Source organism: Phascolarctos cinereus, unplaced genomic scaffold, assembly GCF_003287225.1.
Source record: "Phascolarctos cinereus isolate Bilbo 61053 unplaced genomic scaffold, phaCin_HiC Scaffold_5;HRSCAF=322, whole genome shotgun sequence".
NCBI classification, from domain to species: Eukaryota; Metazoa; Chordata; class Mammalia; order Diprotodontia; family Phascolarctidae; genus Phascolarctos; species Phascolarctos cinereus.
Genome location: NW_027555958.1, coordinates 248,318,780 through 248,338,128, shown reverse-complemented (window position 1 = coordinate 248,338,128; position 19,349 = coordinate 248,318,780). Strand labels below are relative to the sequence as shown.

Sequence of the window (19,349 nt, the reverse complement as noted above, 5' to 3'; positions counted from 1 at the left end):
CTTTGCTGTTCCTACTCCAGGAATATTTTATCTTCTCATAGAAATCCTCCTTACTCCTTTGCTTCTGGTATTTTCCTCTATAAAAATGGTTTAGGGTTGGGGGAAGAGATGAAATTATGGTCATCTCTGGGTTCTGATCTATTACTCTTGGCAGACTGATTAATCTGAGATTATATTCATATCACCAAAGAGCTCCACCGAGGGATGGATTAGAAAGGGAGAAGGGAGGGGAAAAAAAAAAACACGTGGCACGGCGCATCCAGCTCCAGCACCAACATGGAAGCGTCTAGATTTCCTTACTGTGTAGAGCAGGCAACGGCAGCAGTGGGACAAAGGCACCTTAAAGTCACAGGCCCGGGACTAAGATTATACCTGTAGGCCTGGGGTACCGGGAGAACAGGGAGAGAGGGAAGTCTGCAAAAGCCTAGCAAACAATTACAGATGTAGAAATTCAGCTGTACGTCTGACGTGCGCTGGGCTGCGGGTGACGCCAAAATCCCGCGGCGCGCCAAGACTCGGGAGTAGGGCACGAGTCTCACTGTGACGCCGCAGCCTATCGTGAAGCGGACGCCCTGCCCCGCCCGGCCGGCGCGGCCCCGGCGCGTTTGCTCGAGCTGACGTCCTAGTCCTTTCTCACCTCTAGTCCGATCCGGAGTTTGCAGACGCGTGCTTGCTCCTGGAGCCGGGATCCTGGGAGACAGGGTGAGAACTGCGGTCTGGACAGGACTCGGGAGGGCATTGAGAGGCAGTCGTGGGCGGAGGGAGGCAAGGGATTCCCGGGACCCGAGGTTCAGCGGGGAGAAAAGAATGCCCTCCTGCTTACTCTCTTCCTCCCAGCTCTTCGCCATGGACCGCCCTCCAGCCTCCTCCAGATTCTATTCAGACTCGGATTTCTGCCCCGAATGCGGCTCAATTTTGCCTCTTCCTGGAACTTTGGACACAGTAACTTGCCCCAGGTGTGGCTTCTCCATAGACGTGCGGGGTAAGAACCCTCTGGAATAAGAGGCTTGATTGTCGGTGCAGGAAGGTTATGGGGAAGCCCCTGAGATTGAGAAACAATCTTGTATCCAGAGAAGAGTCCTGAAGATGTCATTAACCAGGGGTTGGGGCCCCTAGGGACGGAGAGAGTGGGGGAACACACGGTGCAGGATCCTACCTTGTGCCTGAGCAACGAGCAGCCCCCCTCCTCCTCTTACAGAGTTCGAGGGGAAGGTGGTGGAGACCTCGGTTGTGTTTCACAAATTGGGGACGACAGCTTTGATGGTGTCAGAGGAAGATGGGCCTGAGTTCCAGGGACCAGTGGTGAGTTCAGTGAAAGAGGTATTCCCTATTAGATACACTGGTCCATGGGAAGTTAGGTCTTGAAGTCATAACATATGGATTGAGCCCAGCAAATTCAACAAACATTTATTATCTTTTCTATATACTGCATCATATCATTAGATATAGTAAGAGCCTGCAATATTTTGAGGCAAAGTGGGTTGGTAAAGACTAAGTCTAATTCATGCAGAATGCAACAAGAAAATTTGAGAAGGTAGAGATCAATTTGAGCTGAAGAATAAGGGAAGGTTTCATAGAGGAGTTGTACATCTTAGGCTGCCAGAGATGGAAGGAACCTTATAGATTATCTAATCTAACTGACTTCATTCAATGATGATGGAATTGTGGCCCAGGCATTTTAGATATGGGCCATAGCCTATAGTTAGGATCAGGAAACAGCTAGTTAGTTAATAGTCCATTTTGTCTGGCTGTAGAACACAAGCAAGGGAATAGTATGTAATAATAATAGTAATAAGTTGGATACAGATTGTGGTGGGAAAACCATAAATGCCTCAGAAGTTGGTATTAAATCCTACAGGTATAGGGGCAACTAGGTGGTGCAGTGGATAGAGCAGCGGCCCTGGATTCAGGAGGACCTGAGTTCAAATCCAGCCTCAGACATATAACATTACTAGCTGTGTGACCCTAGGCAAGTCACTTAACCCCACTGCCTAACTAAAAAAAAAAAAAGTCCTATAGGTACTAAGGAACCACTAAAGTTTTTGAGCAGGGAGCTATGAGTCCCTTCTAATCTACTAATTTCTCAGATTGACAGGCGCTGTTCCAACTGTGGTCATGAGGGAATGGCATATCATACCCGGCAGATGCGTTCAGCTGATGAAGGACAGACTGTTTTCTATACCTGTACTAACTGCCGGTGAGCAAGGATTTCCTTTTTTCCTTCTCCTCCAAATTCCTCTTCCCAAGGTGTTAGGACATGAATCCCACATCTGGATTCAGTTAAAGCCCTAGCTCACAGTATGTCACATCGGATTTTGTTCTCAGCCTGGGATTTATAAAGACCTCAATTGAAATCTTGATCCTGATACTTACTAGCTTTGTCACCATGGGTAAGTCATTTAACTTCTCTTAGATCTTAATACTTAACTTCACAGGGTTCTCATAACACTTAAATGAGAAGACTATGATTATAAATACACATATTCAACACTGGTCGAGCTTGACCAATAGTCATCCTTTTCCTCCCACTGTTTCCACATAGCCCAAATTAGTTGAAGAGTCTTTTCTGAGAAAACACATTAGATTGGGAAAGATGTATGACTTCTCTTGATTGCTAGGAAGTACTTTCTGTCTAATCTGACAATCTGTTCTCTTTAGGTTCCAAGAGAAAGAAGATTCTTGATCTCTAGCTACCCTATTGGACTCAGTCTCTTCTATTTAAAAGGTAAGCCCCTAGTTAAATGCTGAGTCTCTAGAATTCCTTATCTGACACCTCCGACCCTGTTACTGTGGTACCACCCTCCCTTGTCTTTCATCTTCTTGTATGTGATTAAAGCTATGTATTTTCTTTAAACCTCTAGTGTGTTTTCCATTCACATTTCTGTAGTCAGGATCCCAGGAAGGGAGTGGAGGAGGGGAGCAAGGCAGTGCAGGATGACAGAGTCCTTGAGGTAATAATGCTACTTGGTATTATTACTGTGTGCCATTGTGGGAGAAAGAGAAATGGACATAGAGTCAGCAGTGGCCTGACTTTGTATCCTGCCTCTGGCACTTACTTAGCTGTGTGACTGACCATTAATAAATTACTTAACCTTTGTAATTCTTAGTTTTCTCATCAGTGAAATGGGGATAACATATACTACCTTACAATTATTGTGAAGATCAAATGAGTTGTAATGCACATGCAACATAAATATCTTCAAAGGGATATTCATTTTCGTCAATTTGGGTATTCCCTCCAGTGGTACAGATTGTAACCTATCCCTGCCCAGCTAATGATTCTTTTTTCTTTACTTTCGTTAATCCTCTCACAGGACGCTTTCTTGCATCCTTTTGCCATTGTGTGGAGCACACAGTCTGTTTGTTCATTGGTTGTCTATCTGTGTTCACTTCATTCTGGTCATACTCTTTGATGTCATATTTTATGCCACTTCTCCCACATAATTCCTCTTCTGTAATGTGTTTCAGCATTCTTCCTCCACAGAGTCCTGCTTCGATGGCTCATGATATAGAAGGTGACCTGGGTTCTTGAAGGCTATGGAGTGCAACCTCAGTTGCACTTCGGGTGACCCTCAACTTTAGAGGTTTTATGATTCCATTAATCACAACCATACTCCATCACTGAAGAATATTGAAATTAAGAGGATGGGCGTTTGTTTCTGAGAAAACTTGGAGGGGTCCATTAAAAGAACTATGCAGTTTCCTAAAGGCAGTCCAGCTCTTCCTCTTTTCAATTCTAGATTTAGCTCATTATCCATTTTTAAGGTCCCCGGAAATATAGTACAGATGACAAGCTCAGTGGGTTGTCTATCTAGAGGTTTATTGTAGCTTGGACAATTGGCATTCTTCTTCACAAAGCCCTACTATGTTATCATCATTGTACAGAGGTGACCCCTGGGTTCTTGTGAGCTATGAAGTGTAAGCTCTGGCAGGTTCTACTCTGCTGGGAAGGCCTCAAATACAATCCCAGAAACAGATGTCTGCTTTCCAAGCACCAGCCTAGTTCTGAGAAACCAGAGGCTCATTCCTAATAGACTTGCCATTTGGTGATGAGTCATTTGGCCACCACAAACCATGAAACAGAAAAATATGAAATGCTCTCACTCTGACGGTGGCCCCTTTCTGCACTGTCAAGTGGTAGAGTGACAAAAGACAAGAACTCAAATAGAGATCCTTGTCCATTGACCAACAAGTAAACATACTACTAGAAGAATTGTATCAGTCTTTACATTCATTTTAAATTAAACCAGAGAATAAAACTAGAAGTATGCTGCACTTACTCTCCTGGGAAAAGTAAATAAAGGAGTTAGCAGAATTAGTTTTATCCTGTGTTCAAAGGCAACATACCTTTGGGACATTTGGTCATTGGGTGTTGCAGTACTCATTCATTTCAATTCACAAGCTTATAATTTAAGTACCTACTACATGCCACACACTGGACTAGATGCTGGGGATACAAAGACCGAAAAGCAACAACCCAGTCAGTCTTTGCCTTCTATAGGAATTTACTTTCTACTGAAGGGGAAGGCGTATATAGATAAGTGAAAAAATATATATAAAGTCATGTGAGGGTGGGAAGGAAGAACATTAACGAGATAGGTGTCGGCAGGATCAAACAAACACTTATCAAGTATCTACTATATGCGAGACACTATGTTAAGAACTGAGGAGACAAAAAGGCAAAAGACAGTACCTTCCCTCAAAGAGGGAATGGAGAAAGGCAATAAATATATACAAACAAGCTATATTTAGGATAACTAGGAAACAATTAACAGGGAAGGCACTAGAATTAAGAGAGGTTGGTGAAGACTTCCTGTCGAAAATGAGATTTTAGTTATGACTTAAAGGTAGCCAGTAGACAGGAGGAAGGAGCATTCCAGGAATGGGGGATGGTCAGAATTCCTGTAGCCAAGACGTAAGAGGAGACTAGCGTCACTGGATCAAAGAATAAGGAGAGTATGGTGTAAGAAGACTGGAAAGGTAGGAAAACACTAGGTTATAAAGGACTTTGAACACCATGTAGAGTTTATCCTGTACTCACAGGAGTGAAATGGTTGGACCTACACTTGAGGTATGGCTTGAAATAGGGAGAGAAGGTGGGCAGACCCACCAGCAGGCTATTGCAATAACCCAGGTGTGAGGTGATGAGGACCTGCACCAGAGGGGTGTACAGTGTCAGAGGAGAGACAAAGGCATGTTTGAGAGATGTTGCAATGATGGAATTGACAGGCCTTGACAACAGATTGGGTATGGGGGCTGAGAGTGAGAAGTCAAGGATGACTTGTAGGTTTTGAGCCTTAGAGACTGGGAGGATGGTGTTTCTTCCCTATACGGTAATAAGGAAAGTAAGGTGGGGTTAGGGTTTAGGGGGAAAGAGAAGGAGTTCTGTTTGGGACATGTTAACTGTAAGATGTCTATTAGACATCCAGTTTGAGATATCTGAAAGGCAGTTGGAGATTCAAGATTAGAAGTCAGCAGAGAGGTTGGGGCAGGATAGGTAATTTAGGTGAATGGAACCTCGGAAGAAGCTAGGGATTGGAGGAGGTGAAGGTGAGGAGAGGGGAGCTTCATTGTTAATGGTAACTGTATCAACAAAAATGGCAACTAGTCTCAATGGATGCTTGCCTGAACTCAGGAAGGCTGGAGTCCAAATCCAGGCTCAGACACTAGCTATGTGACCCTAGGCAAGTCACTTAACCCTCTTCGCCTCAGTTTCCTCATCTGTAAAATGAGCAGAAGGAAATGGCAAACCACTCCAGTATCTTTGCCAGGAAAACCCAAAATGGGGTCACAAGGAGTTGGACATGACTGAACAATAACAACACAAACAAAACTAGGAAAGATAGGTTTGGGAGGAACCAGTTCTGTTTTAAGACATGCCAAGGCTAAAGCTGTGATACAGGACTGGACCTCATGTAAAAGATAAGGACTAAACAGTTTCCATTTTTGAGATATCTGCATATCAAACTCATAGATCATTAAACTCATAGAAGTTAAATGAGATGAAGACAGAAGATGGCCCAAAACAGCTCCAGGTTACATCCATACATAACGGGTTTAAAATCAATCCATTGAGGGACACAGAAGGAAGGGTCATACTGGAAGAGAACTATAAAAGCAGCCTCATGAAAACCCAAGAAGAGTGGGGGAGGGGGTAGAGGGTGTCAAGAATGTCATACTTAAACAAGGTCAATAGAAAGATGAAGACTGAGAAAAAGTCACTGAATTTAAAGATTAAGAGATCATTAGTAACATTTCAGACAAACAGTGTAAGTTGGTTGGTGGCTTCAGAAGCCAGCCTGCAAAGGATTAAATGGATCAAGTGTGGAAACTGTAGATAACTTTTCTTTCTGGGATTTTTGCAGTAAAAAGAGGAATACATATTAAATGTGTCCCAAAAGTCTTAGTGCAGTTTTAAGCTATTGCATGTTAAATTTTATTAGCTTAAAATTAAACTGTTTTTGAGACACCCTACATATAATTGATAGCTTGAGGTAATAGCAAATCTGGGCATGGTAAGATTGAAAATTAGAAAGGGGACAATTGATGGGAAAAGCTCAAAGAGAAGACAGCAGGAGATTGAGATAGATCAAGGGCACAAGTTGAAGGAGTTGGCCTTGATGAGGAGGACTGCTTCTTATAGAAGCTTGACAAGGAGGAACCAGAGTGGTGATGAGGAAGATGTGAGGGGAAGAATTTGGAGGGAAAAGTAACTCACAATGAATGGCCTCAACTTCATCAGTAAATCAGTGTTAAGGTACTTTGCTGAGAGGGGAGGGAAGAAGAATGGGTTAAGTGTCTTAAGGAAAGAAAGTTTGAAACTACCCAAGCGGGGAATACAATAGGGAGAATCTTTTAGGGAAAAGTAAAATATTTGCAATTCAGCAGTGAGAACCCACTCAGTAGAGATTAACAAATCTGTAGGGTGACATCCTTTGTCATTCAGCCAACGGGAAAGACCAAAGGTGGCTGGCCGAGGTAACTCGAGACTGAAGATTGGGAAGGCATGAGCAGTGTACAGGACATGCTACAGTGTGGCCATTTCAAAGGGAGGAAAGTGCTGCCAGAGGAGGAGTAATGACCATGAAAAAAGCTTACAAAAAATTATTTGGAAAATAATCGCAACTTTTTCACCAGCATTAGTTGCCGGGATGAAGGGGAAACTCTGAGCGATGGACTGCATAATATTAAACAATGTCAACCGCTGTAATCATTGGTAATTTTTTCAAGACTTGAGGCATTTCAACGAATTTAGGTGTACATTAACTACATCCACTATCAAACTGCATGATCTAGGAGGGAAGACAGGACCAATTTACTGGTTAAAAAAACAGCATCTTAGAGAACTTGTGGCGCGCTCCAAATCTGACGGCTAGTTAGTGTTATCAGAGCCTGGACAAAACACCCGCGTTTCTGGCTCTTAATGGACTCTCACCCATTTCCTCCTGCCTCAATTCCTGCATTGAATGAGGAAGGGATGTTTGTTGTGATGGGAGTCCCTAAGATTTCGGTGCACCTCAAGTTCAGAGGGATCCTTTCTCCTCCCAGCGGCAGCACAAGTTGAAGAGCAGCTAGTGCACGTGCAGAGCCACATTCCTATGCACCAAACACTAGCACCAGGCACTAGCCACACGATAGCTTCTCTGTTGCGCTTGCGCATCTGGCCCTTACAGTTGCCTTGCCTCCTTCACCCAGCGGGCGCCCCCAAGCGTTCACTGGCTCTTGGCCAAGTAGCCTTGGCTCACTCTGATTACGGCGGAAGTAGTTCTGGAGCGCCTGCGCCTTTGACCGTTTACGATTGGTGGCGGGACAAGCCGGGTGCGGAGGAGCGTCATACCCGGAAGCCAAGAGACGGAAGTGGGGGTGGGCTGCCTGTCCTCGGGGGGCGGGGAAGTCCAGACCAAAGAGGAGCCACAACAACTCGACCCTGACTCCTACTTCCCCCGACCCGGAGGCATATACTCACCCAGAGAGCCAGGGAAAGGAAGATAACGCCTCCCCCGACGTCCCCGTCCCACCCTCAGCCCCCGCCATGGCCGAGGCCACGGCCGGGCTGAGTGAGACCGTCACCGAGACATCGGTTACTGTGACAACCGAACCCGTGAGGAGGACAGGGGTGTGGAGAACATAGCGTAGACAGGGAGAGGATGACGGAGGAGAGGGGGAGGGAAAGGATGCTGGAGGGAAAGGACGGGGGAAGAGAGTGGGAGGAAAAGGATGCCAGAGGGGAGAGGAAGGGAAAGGCTAGAGAAAGGCTGTGCTGGAGATTGGGCGGCCACGGGGGAGGGGTCAGCAGCGGTGGGAGCCGATTTGGGAGGAATACGTCATGGAGCTTCAGGGAACGGAAGAAGTATTGGATGGGGGTGTTAGGATCAGGAGATGAGGTGTTTGGCAGGGTCTTTGCTAAGAAAGATTTGGAAGAGGAAACCAAGGCAGGGCTGGGTGATCAGATATGAAAAAGGAGCAGGAAAGAGAGGGAATGGAAGCCAGGAAGCAGCTTGGGTACGAGATGGGGAGACATGATGGGTTTAGGAGACTAATGGCAAAGAATGCCTAGAGGCTAGAGGTTGGGGAGGTTGGACTTAGAATGAGAGATATAGGGAATGCTGGGCAAGAGAATGAAAATAAGAGAATAGGATGGTCAAGACCCGGCTTAAGAAAAGAGAGGAGAGATTCGGATCCTATCCCCTACTTCACCCATCTTCCACTCATTGAGTTAGGTGGAAACATAAAGGTAGAGATGGAGAGAAAGGGATTTGGAAGGAGATGAGGGTGGAGAGGTTAAGCATGAAAAATCAAGTAGGATTCTATAGGAAACTTCAAATGTCATTGGAGACTGGAAAAATAACTTTTAATATTAATAATTAGAATGTATGATTAGAATGAACATTCGGGAATATATAACTTGTTTCCTCTACACCTTCATTGGTTGAGTAATTCTCCAAGGTCCAATTCTCCAGAGATTACCCCCAAAGAAATATTTTTTCTATTAAACTGAGAAACCCTGAGTGTGCCCCTGTACCTCTATCTCCTAGCTTTCTAGGATATACAATACAGTGTTTATGGTATGAACTACATGAACAGGGCAAGGGGAGACTGACTAGAAGCCCCCAAAAGAGATAGTGATAAGAAGTAATAGACTTACATGGGGAAATTCATCACTCCACCTCAATCTCGTCCTCCCTATTCTCCCACCTCCCAGGAAAACCGTAGCCTAACTATTAAACTTCGGAAACGGAAGCCAGACAAGAAGGTGGAATGGTCAAGTGATACTGTGGATAATGAACATTTAGGACGCCGTTCATCAAAATGTGAGTAGCAACATCCCTCCAGGAGCTTTACAGTACCTTCAACCTGCTCCTAAAGCACTCAGACCCTCCAAATTCCAGACATTACCTCTCTCCCCAGGCTTACATATGTCCCAGATCCTGATGGTTGCTCAGTGATGATAGGGGCACAGTGAATGCCTAGATCTTTAGAGGAGATGGAGCAGAGAGGACATTGGAGCATGGTGTATTTCTACCCTGAGAGGGTGGGTAGTGGAAGAAACCCCAATATTCTGAGGGGAGAGCCAGGAGATAGGGGACTAGGTGCCTGAATTTTAGGAGAGAAGTGAGAACTTCAAAGAATTTTATTCTGCAAAGGGAGAGGAGGGTGCAAGTAGAAGTGAGTCCCTCCACTCACTCTTTTTTTGGGGGGGGCTAGGCAGTGGGGTTAAGTGACTTGCCCAGGATCACACAGCTAGTAAGTGTTATGTGTCTGAGGCTGGATTTGAACTCAGGTACTCCTGAATCTAGGGCCAGTGCTCTATCCACTGGGCCACCTAGCTGCCCCTCCCTCCACTCAATCTTGAGAGTACGTTGTTTACTCTCTTCCATGTTCTCCCACTCATCTGCAAAGGTCAACCAACTCTGCTTCTTCACAGAGATTTCATTTATTGACACAGGCTCTCATAATTAATAACCCAACATCACAGAATGTGTTAAATATGGGGCCAATTATACAGTAAAGGGAAATATTCCTCTTGGTCTAAGGGGAGGAATGGAGTAAGGGAGGAGTTGAGTTGAAGAGCTGAATTCCTTCTCTTTCTGACTGCCTCCCTCCATAGGTTGCTGTATCTATGAAAAGCCTCGGGCCTTTGGTGAGAGCTCCACAGAGAGCGATGATGAAGATGATGAAGGCTGTGGTCACACTCACTGTGTTCGGGGCCACCGCAAGGGACAACGTCGTATTGCCACTGGGCCCCCAACCACTCTTTCCCACCTCCCTAACCCCTCCCAACCCCCACCTGGGCCCATGCAGCACTGAGCTTCACTCTCCTTCCCTTGTCCCTCCATTTATCTGGACCTGAATGTGTCTGTGTCACTATTTGGGGATTAAACCCATGGTTTGACCCCACCCCTACCCCCTCCCATCCCCTCACCTTGCCTCTCCTCTATCTGCTGGAGGGAATGGGGAGGGAAGGGCAGGCAAAAATCCTGGAGTCCTGACTTTGCTGCTATTCCAGAACCCAGGCTTCCAGGCTCCTTCTACCCTTGAGGGACTCAGGCATCTAGCTCCCTCAGCTCTCATTCCTCTTCCTCCATACCATCCCTGTTCTCAGGGACCCAGGCATCTTTTATCCTACTCTCCAGCCCCATTCTTATCCAGCCCTTTGTTCTCACTGCCAAATTCCCTTCCCTGGAGTTCAAATCCTCCCAGCCCTCAATCCCTTGTTCTCTGAATCTCTAGCACACTTAAGAGTGGGCTTCATTATAAACCCCAGCTTTCACTGCCAGGCCTCTATCCCATCCAAGACCCAGATATCCACTCCCCTTAATGGCCAGTTGCCCTGCTACCAAGCTGTACTCTAATCCTGGCTTAAAACACCTACTCCAAAGTATTATGCAATCCTAATTCTTACTCATCAGCTGGGAAGGGATTCGGGTTATGTCTTAAAATCTCATCAGTAGGTTGGAAGATGTCTACCCCTTCCAAAGAGGCTGACAGCAGAGAGTTCCCACTCCTCATCCCTTTCTTAACTACTACTCCGCAAAATGTCTTCAGAAGGGGTTGAAGGGAGAAGGGCAGTCTCTCTCAGTTTTTGTGTCCTTTCTAGGGCTTTTAGCAAAGGAAGCTGAAATTCTGGTTGCCTGGATTTGATTCCCTCAGCTTTCTGGTTTTCCCATTGCAGAGGTTGGATCCAGTATAATATTGAGGGGCACCTAGGAGGGGATGAAGAGGGATCAAAGATGTTGGTATTCCTTCTACCCACCCTGATCCCAAATAAGCCCAGAAGAACAACACCAACTAATAGGCCCCTCTCTCTATTCAATACCTGGGAGTGAGTCATCCACTGTCTCCTATGTTCTTCCACTTGTCTGCAAAGGTCAACCAACTCCACCTCTTCACTGAGATTTCATTTATTGCTACAGGTTCTCAAAATAAATAACCCAACATCACAGAATGTGTTAAATATGGGGCCAATTATATAGTAAAGGGAGTATTTACAAGAGGGTTAGTTTGGGCTGTGCCCAGAACCCCCAAAGTGGGGAGAGGTAGTACCATGCACCTCATCCTGAATGGGAAGTGGGAAGAATGTAGGAGAGGGCTTGCATGGCATCAAGCCAGACCTCAGAGAAAAGGGAGGCTGTGAGTAAAAGAGCTTTATCCTCAAATGGGTAAGGTCAGAGAAACTTGGATGGTAGACCTTATAGGTTGCTGCAGGGTACAAATTACTCATCAGAAGGCGGCGGCAAGTAATAACCGACCTCAGGAAAAGGGTCTTGAAAACAATTGGGAAAAAACAGTACCTTTTATACTTTCTAGGAAAAGGAATAGAAGAGTGAAAAGTCCTGGGGACCTGCTGAGAAGGCGGGTTTCCCCGGCTGGGCGGGGCTTAGGAGGAGGCAAGATAAGTACAGGAACGTTCCCGATTGTGGAAGTTGTGGGTGGAGTTAGAGTGGTCTAGGGGATGTAGGAAGAGAGTGGGTTTGTAGGTTTATTTAGAAAGTACTTCACTCGTAGAAATATAGCATATTAGAATTCTAAGGAAGCTTTGAGATTTGGGGGGAAATGGATCTCAGATTTCCAAATCCAGCTATACAGACTTGATCTGAAATTGGCCGGGAGGGAGTTAGGAACTTCTTGGGAGTAGGCAACGCGAATCCAGGTGAGCTGGAGTCTCCAAGTGGTTACTGAGGAGCGCGGAATCCCTTAGTAAAAGTGCAGGGTGGGGGGCTCAGCCGTCAGCTGGTACTATGCGGAGTGGGGTCCGCGGGTCCCGGGTGCAGAGCAACGGAAAGACACGCTCCCCGAGGGACCCGGATGCCTGGAAGGCGAAAAGCAGGTCAAGGGAACGGCCGTCATAGAAAGCCACTCGGCCCCTTTCCCAGTCCAAGTCTACGCGAATTCTCCTTGGCGGGGGTCTTCCGCCCCCCAAGGGCGTAGGCTCTGGGGCTGTCAGTGCCCATAACCTGCCCCCACGGCCTTCCACAGCCCACACGGCCCCCGCGGGACACAACCCCACGCGGCCTTTGCGCCTCACAGATTCTCCAGCCGCACCGACGGCGTAGCGGCTCTCTCTGTCGTCTTCTTCACCCGAGGACTCCCCGGAAGAGGTTCCGCCAGCTGTCTCCACTTCCCAGCAATGCCGTCCAGCTCTGAAGCCTTGCGCGCCCAGCACAGCAGGGAGCTGGTCGAAGCGGGCTGGTCCATCTGGTGGTACGGGTGTCCCAGGTGGGGCTAGACAGACGCTTCGACCATCCGGGGACACAAGGAGGCGACGGTGTGCAGTGCTAGGGTCCAGAGTCAAGTCCGCTGGTTGGTGGATTGGGAAACAAGGAAGGGAAGATAAATATGAAGAATCTTAAGATTTAGAAGGGCCATTAGAGATCACATAAGCCAACTCTCATTTGACAGGCAAAGAAAAGTCGGGAAAACAGCTTAGAACCCCAGGTCCACTTATTCCAAATCTAGTGCGCTTTCTTCTACCCAGAGCGAAAGGGGCCTGTCAGAAAAAAAGTAAAAATGAAGGGTGAGAATGGAGAGGAGATAAAGTTTGAAGAGAAAACACGAAGAGTTTAATAGAGCTGGATGGTGAATGTGGGGGTGGGAGTGGGTGGCCAGGATGGGAGGTCGGAGGCCAGCCAGGGAGGAGCTGAGGAAGCTATCAAAGGACAGTTGAATTACTGAAGGCAGATACCAGACGGAGGAAGAGGAAAAACGATGGGGGCTGAGAATGGTGGTTGTGTTTGGAGTGCCATTTGGGACATCGTGCACAGAACTGAAAGCAGAGAACTGAGGGTCGGGTTGGAAATGAGTGGGTGTGGGGAAGGCGGGAGGAGGTTCCCAAGAAAAGGGTGGGGGAAATAGCTTCAACTAAATCTGGGTGGGGCTGAGGGAGCCGGGCCAGCAGGACCTTGAAGGTGGAAACCAAGTGAAGGCAATTGATACCAGGAACCTAAGGTGGAGGAGCTAGGAGGGAAGGACTGGGAGCGAGAGTTGAGGAGGACTCTGAGGTAACTTGAGAAACCAGCCCACCCACCCACAGAAACACAATGGGGTGGATGGACCTAACTCCCGAGTGGAGTGGAGAGGTGGCATTACCCATGACAAGAAGAATAATCACTGTGCTGCACATTCTGTGGTGATTGTAGTGAGAGAAAAGGAGTTTGCAGGAGAGCCAGAAGACAGACATAAGAGGGACATCTTTATCAGTGGTGAAGGGAAGAAGGAGGCCTGTGATGGTTGCGGTCAGTGACCAAGATAAGTGGAGAATCTTTTTCTTTGGGTACCTCCAACAAGGTTAATAATCTCTGACCAAAATAATACAGGTGTGGCCTTCCTCAGTGGCAGGGGATACTTCCTAAGAAGGTAAAATAATGGTGTAGGATAGAGGAGAGGAAGGGCTCTTAGGAATATAAGCTGACTGGGGAAGGGGTGGGGCAGAGTAAAAAGGGAGAGGGACCTAGGTAAGGGGAGAAGAGCAACTGAGGTTAGACACCAACAAGGACCTCCTGATTGAGGAACCTCCCCAGTCTTGGTTTAGGTTTCCTCTTCCCATTTTCCAACTCACCTGTGAGTCTGTGGAGCATGTTTTTGACCACAGGATAATCTTCTGGGATGTCCTCATCTGATTCCTCTGGTTTGGGCTTTGTGGCATCAAGTCTGGGAAAGATGTAGTTATTATAGACATGCACATAAAAACCCTATTAACCCTCATTCTGAAAGCCTAAATGTCCTGCTACTGGTAATTGGGGAAAAGGTACAGCATGTGTGAACTCATTGCTTCATGATTAATCAATCATGGGGAAAGAAGAAATAGAGGTGGGAAGACCATACATAATAGGTGAGGCTAAGGAATTTTTATTATTATTTATTAATAATAGTTGCTGCTATATCAAGATAAGATTTAAGAAGTACTTTTCATATATTATCTCACTTGATTTCAGAAATAGAAACTCTTGGTAGGGAAAGAGGAACATCCAGAGTTGAACTCACCTTCTCCACGTCTTCCTCACATCCTAGGGGTGGGGTAAAAGAGAAAAGAAAGGTGAGCTGTAGGCTTTGATGCTGTGGAAGACCTTAACCGGGGACCCAGTCTTTCAAGTCCTACCCCCATTTCCTCCTTTGGAGGAACTCTTTTTCTAGGGCAACTGTTCTTAACCTTTTCTGTTTCAACCTATGGACCCCTTCCCAGAAAAGTGTTTTATTTTGGTTTTTTTAGGCAATTGAGGTTAAGTGACTTGCCCAGGGTCACATTGCTAGTAAGTGTCAAATGTTAGGTCTGAGGCCGAGTTTGAACTCAGGTCCTGCTGACTTCAGGACCAGTGCTCTATCCACTGCGCCACCTAGCTGCCCTGAAAAATGTTTTAAAATAGTTGAAGGAAATACTAAGTTTCAGTTAGAGACTGGTAAAAAATAAAGATGTATTTTTTTAATCCACTTTCATGGACCACTTAAAGCTATCCAGTCTGTGAATCTAGGCAAATAACTCCTGTTCTAGAGATTTCCCATTCCATCCCTCAGAGGGATATCCCCCCCCTCAATATGTTCCAGTATAATGTGGTAGAAAGTTGGAATTCCATCTCTGCCATTACCTGAATGACCTTGGGCAAGTCATCTTTAACATCTCTGGGATGAAGTTTCCTCATTTGTAAAATGAAAGAGTTGGTCTAGATGACTTCCAAGGTCCCTTCTAACTCTAAAGGTACAATCCCCAACCAATCCCCCCCAATATGTCTGTCTCCCCACCCACCCATCAAACCTCTTATATTGTCATTTCCTTCATCCTACCCTACTCTGGCTAGGCTCATCCTTTCTTCCTTGATCTTTCACCATATTACATGCCCATATCCTCCAGTACTTAATCTCAACAAACAATGCCCCAAACTTTGTTGTTAGAGAGGTATTATAAGCCTCTTTGCTTACAGAACTTTTTTTCATGATGCATTATTCCCTTACCTCTCCCCCCACCCCACCCCCCATCCCTTTCTCAGGCTCTCTAATAAAAGCTGCTTCCCCTCTCACCATAAAACCCTAATAGTGTTTATTAGCCTCTCTAAACTTTGGGACTCCCCAACAACCTGAAAAGGCATTTAGATCTGGGGTGTGGCCCCCCAACAGAGGCTAAGGAGACTGAGGCACATAGTTTCTTGAGGAGTCTGAGAAACAGGGAGAAGGTGCCCCAAGCTTCCTCAATCAGGGGTCTCTTGCTGTTGGCAAGGGTGTGGACCAGTCTCGGCTGGAGCCAAGGTGGAATGAGGGTGAGGAGGCAATTAGCCTCGTTATGTTAATTGCCACAAGACTAATTAGGTCTCGGAGAGCTTCAAAGGGCGGAAGTGGCTAGGGCTGCAAGAGATTCTAAACACCTCTGTGTCCCAGGAAGGGAAGGAGGCCAAGGACCAGATCACCTGGGTCCTCAAGGGGAATGGAAGGCCAGGGACCAGGTAGCCTGGATTCAAGGTGAAAACCAAAGAACCCATACACCAGATTGCTACCCTCAGCCTTAGTTTCACCTCCTCTCACCCCCTTCCCTCCCCTAATCCCCACCTAGGACTCCGGGAAGGAGAGATCAACAACAATAACAACCAGGCTTCTACTCCAGCCCAGGTACAAGCCCAAGCACTCACTCACAGATGCCAGCTGTCTTCAGGAAATCCCATGGCCCATCCAAGAGTCTAACTCCCTGCTTTCCCCTATGCCCCCAAATCCCTTCTCGGGGCTCAGGTATTTTAAGCGCTGGCACCTCTCATTTTCCACCTCACCTTCCTTTACCAGGTCCCATCTGCCTCTCAGGCCCCAAGTGCTGGACCCAGCACTTTCTGACCTTTCTGACCTTTCTTTCTATTTAAGGTCTCCAGCGTTCAACCGTCACTCATCCCAGGACCCCAGGTGAAGTCTACTTTCCTTCCCCTTCCCCCAAATCCTCCTTCTCTCCTCAAGTTCGACCCCACCCTTCTCTCTCATCTCACAACTTTAAGCACACCATAGTGTGTTCCAAACGGCCTTCCAGCCTCTATCTCCTTCCGTACCCCATTCTTCCCCCCAGACTTCCCTCGGAAGCCAAGTAAACCAGCCTACCTCGCTCCCTCCCGCCCCCGGATCCAGGCATACATAACAGCCTCCCAGTACCCAATTCTCTTCCCTCTGAACCTTAGTCTCTAGCTCTTACTAGCCCTCCCATCTTTCCAGGGACAAGTCCTCACCTCTCCGTGCGGATCCTGACAGCCCATGGTAGGGATGCGTCCCCCACGGCGCCTCCCGGTCCGAGCCCCGGGCTCTGCCAGCTTCTCCCGCAGCCCGCGACTGATCCGCACCTCCACTGCCAGGCGCACGTTCGACCGCAGGCTGCGGCGAGGGCACGGGAGACTGCAGCAGGGGCAAACCGTGGGAGGCGCCGTGTCAGTGTCACCGGGCCCTGGAGGGGCGCCCCAGCGGCGGGCCAGGCACGCGCGACAGAAACTGTGCTCGCATGCTAGAAGCACGGGGTCCTGGAAGGGGCCCCCACACAGCGGACAAGTCGACAGTTGTTCCAAACGCTCCACCAGACCGGGACCCAACTCCGAAACCTCCATGGGGAGATGTGGCAAGGGTCCACCTGATGCTCTTTCGACCCCCACAGTGGGTTCCCTTACTCTATCTCTTTCTCCCCACCCCACCGCAATACGAAATCTATTTCTCCTCCTCTGCCCCCTTAACTTCTGGGCTTCTCTTTCCCTCCGTTCTGGATCTCTTTTGATCCGTCTTCCTCTCTTCGACAGCCTCAGTTTCTGTCTCTCCGCGTCTCCCCCGCGCCGCACAGACTTTATAGAGAGGGAGGAGGCCCCGGCGGGAGGTAAACAGCAGGCAGAGACCTTGCGCAATAGCCCATCTGGTTCTCCTGCTTCCCAAGGGGAAGGGGGAGGAGAGGATAGGACACCTGGGTCCCCAGGGCAAAAGAGGAAAGACACTAGGGGGCACTATGGAGCTAAAGCACAGCCAAGTAACTCTGGACCTCTTTGATGCCCCCCATCTACCCAGTGGTCTCCGTACTTCAGCCTTCTTCCCACAGCTAACATCTGCCCAGTGAAGGGTGGGCAAAATGCCCAGGTGCACTCTTGGCATTTGCACCAGCATCTTCAAGGCATGAGTCATTCCAGGTGTCTGGCACTCCTTCAACTGGGGGCCGAAGGGGGGGGGGCGCGGACAGGGGAGTGGCTGTTCAGGAGACTGGATTCTGGAAGAGGCCAGAGGATTTGTGTGCTTCATTCTCTGACATTCTGTCTCTGTTTCTGGTTGTGTCTATGTAGCTCTAATTCCCAGCTCTGTATCTCCATTATCCCCATCTTCCCTGACTTCGAAGATACTTTGGTTCATGAGTAGAAGGGGAGGATGTCTTGTGTACCACCTTCATCTTTGCCATACTAGGATTCACTCTCATTTATTCACCTTCTTTTATTTTACTGTCAAAATTCTCATTACTCAATGAATTGTCCTTCCATTCCATCCTCACTTTTCCAAACCCTGCCCATCATTCAAGACTGCTCAGATTCCTCATCCTCCATTAAGCCTTCTCTGATCCATCCAATTAGAAGAGATTTCTCCCTCCTCTAAACTCTCATGGCACTGTGCTTATATTGTCTTAGGAATTTATTAATACTACCATTTGCTATAATTATTTCTGTGCTACGAACAAGACATATCCCTACAAATCTATAAGCTTTTTGAAGTCAAGGACCGTGTTTTACTCATCTTTTAAGCATCCACAACCCTAGCACTGTCCCAAGTACACAGCACTCAATAGTTCATTAGCTCATAAGATTTAAAATAAAAGAGATTTGGAGATCCATCCTCTTCATTCAGCAGGTCATAGATTTATTTATTTAGCTAGAAAGAACCTTAAAGATCATCTAGAACAGGGGTGGGGAACCTGTGGCCTTGAAGCCACATGTGGCCTTGAAGCCACATGTGGCCTTCTAGGTTCTCAAGTCTGGCCCTTTGACTGAATCCCAACTTCACAGAACAAATCCTTTTGGCAGTTTCCCCACCCCGATCTAGAACAATTCTCTTGTTTTACAAATGAGGAAGCTGAGGCCCAGAGAGTTTAAGTGACTTGTTCAGCATCAAAAAGTAGTAAGTGGCAGATTCTTGTCAATTGCACCAATTCTATGGGATTTGAACCCAGGCCATCTGTATCCAAACCCAACATATGTTCCACTCCTCTTCCTCTCCTAGTTACTCCTTTTGCCTCTGTTCATAGCATAGATCTAGAGGGATCTCAAAGGCTATCTAATCCAACCCCTTCCTTTTTTTTTGTTGTTCAGTCATTTTTCAATCACATCTGACTCTTTGTGATCCCATTTGGGGTTTTCTAGGCAAAGAAATGAAGTGGTTTGCCATTTACAGATCAGGAAACTGAGGCACATGATGGTTAAGTAACTTGCCCAAGGTCATCCAGTTAGCAAGTAACAGAAATGGTATTTGAACTCACATCTTTACCTGACAGATCTCCTAAGACCTTCCACACCAGCTAAGTAAAGATTCCCAAGCCATAGCAGAAACCTAGGATGATAGATTTAGAGCTGGGAAGAAACTTAAAAGTCATCTAGCTTAATCATCTTTCAAAGATGAGAAAACCTAAGCCTAGAGAAGTTAAATTATGTGTCTAGGATCACACAGATAGTGACCAAGTCAGGTTTGAGTATAGGTTCTCAAAATCAAGCCCTCATTCTACTGTCTTTCCAGGATCCTTTTTGCTTTGGCCTCCAGGGAAAATTTCACTAAACACCCCCCACATACATACCCCTGTAAGTTAGTTATGAACTCCCATGAATTAACTGAAATCTCACCAATCCAGAGTCCCCCTCTGTCCAGATGCAACAGAATTC

At 47.0% G+C, this 19,349-nt stretch overlaps 4 protein-coding genes across 6 annotated transcripts in view; 2 read left to right on the top strand and 2 right to left on the bottom strand.

Annotated features, from left to right (window-relative positions):
* The window catches only part of LOC110199380 (uncharacterized), a 29,212-nt gene extending 28,701 nt beyond the window's left edge, over nucleotides 1–511 (bottom strand). Inside the window, exon 1 of the transcript XR_013487090.1 lies at nucleotides 301–511. The gene's annotated coding sequence lies outside the window, so the exon portion shown is untranslated. The remainder of the gene's footprint in view (nucleotides 1–300) is intronic.
* Nucleotides 512–518: 7 nt separating this feature from the next.
* On the top strand, nucleotides 519–3,708 carry POLR1H (RNA polymerase I subunit H). Of its 2 annotated transcripts, none has more exons than XM_020974193.2 (6): nucleotides 519–702; nucleotides 838–982; nucleotides 1,199–1,302; nucleotides 2,088–2,197; nucleotides 2,659–2,725; nucleotides 3,485–3,708. In XM_020974193.2, the coding sequence occupies exons 2-5, from the start codon at nucleotides 847–849 to the stop codon at nucleotides 2,681–2,683; spliced, it is 375 nt and encodes a 124-aa protein (XP_020829852.1). In that variant the 5' UTR covers nucleotides 519–702; nucleotides 838–846; the 3' UTR covers nucleotides 2,684–2,725; nucleotides 3,485–3,708. The 2 variants fall into 2 exon arrangements, with proteins under 2 accessions (XP_020829852.1, XP_020829851.1); XM_020974192.2 differs by having other exon boundaries at nucleotides 520–702; nucleotides 3,469–3,708.
* A 4,132-nt stretch (nucleotides 3,709–7,840) lies between these two features.
* On the top strand, nucleotides 7,841–11,446 carry PPP1R11 (protein phosphatase 1 regulatory inhibitor subunit 11). 2 transcript variants are annotated; one of them, XM_020974190.2, is made up of 3 exons: nucleotides 7,841–8,116; nucleotides 9,203–9,311; nucleotides 10,109–11,446. In XM_020974190.2, exons 1-3 carry the CDS (start codon nucleotides 8,033–8,035, stop codon nucleotides 10,306–10,308), a joined length of 393 nt encoding a protein of 130 aa, XP_020829849.1. In that variant the 5' UTR covers nucleotides 7,841–8,032; the 3' UTR covers nucleotides 10,309–11,446. The 2 variants fall into 2 exon arrangements, with proteins under 2 accessions (XP_020829849.1, XP_020829850.1); XM_020974191.2 differs by having other exon boundaries at nucleotides 7,843–8,101.
* A 520-nt stretch (nucleotides 11,447–11,966) lies between these two features.
* Nucleotides 11,967–17,308, bottom strand: RNF39 (ring finger protein 39). The gene is made up of 4 exons (XM_020974186.2): nucleotides 16,689–17,308; nucleotides 14,482–14,504; nucleotides 14,057–14,148; nucleotides 11,967–12,798 (listed from the first exon to the last, which is right to left on the bottom strand). The coding sequence occupies exons 1-4, from the start codon at nucleotides 17,055–17,057 to the stop codon at nucleotides 12,221–12,223; spliced, it is 1,062 nt and encodes a 353-aa protein (XP_020829845.1). The 5' UTR covers nucleotides 17,058–17,308; the 3' UTR covers nucleotides 11,967–12,220.
* Nucleotides 17,309–19,349: the final 2,041 nt, after the last annotated feature.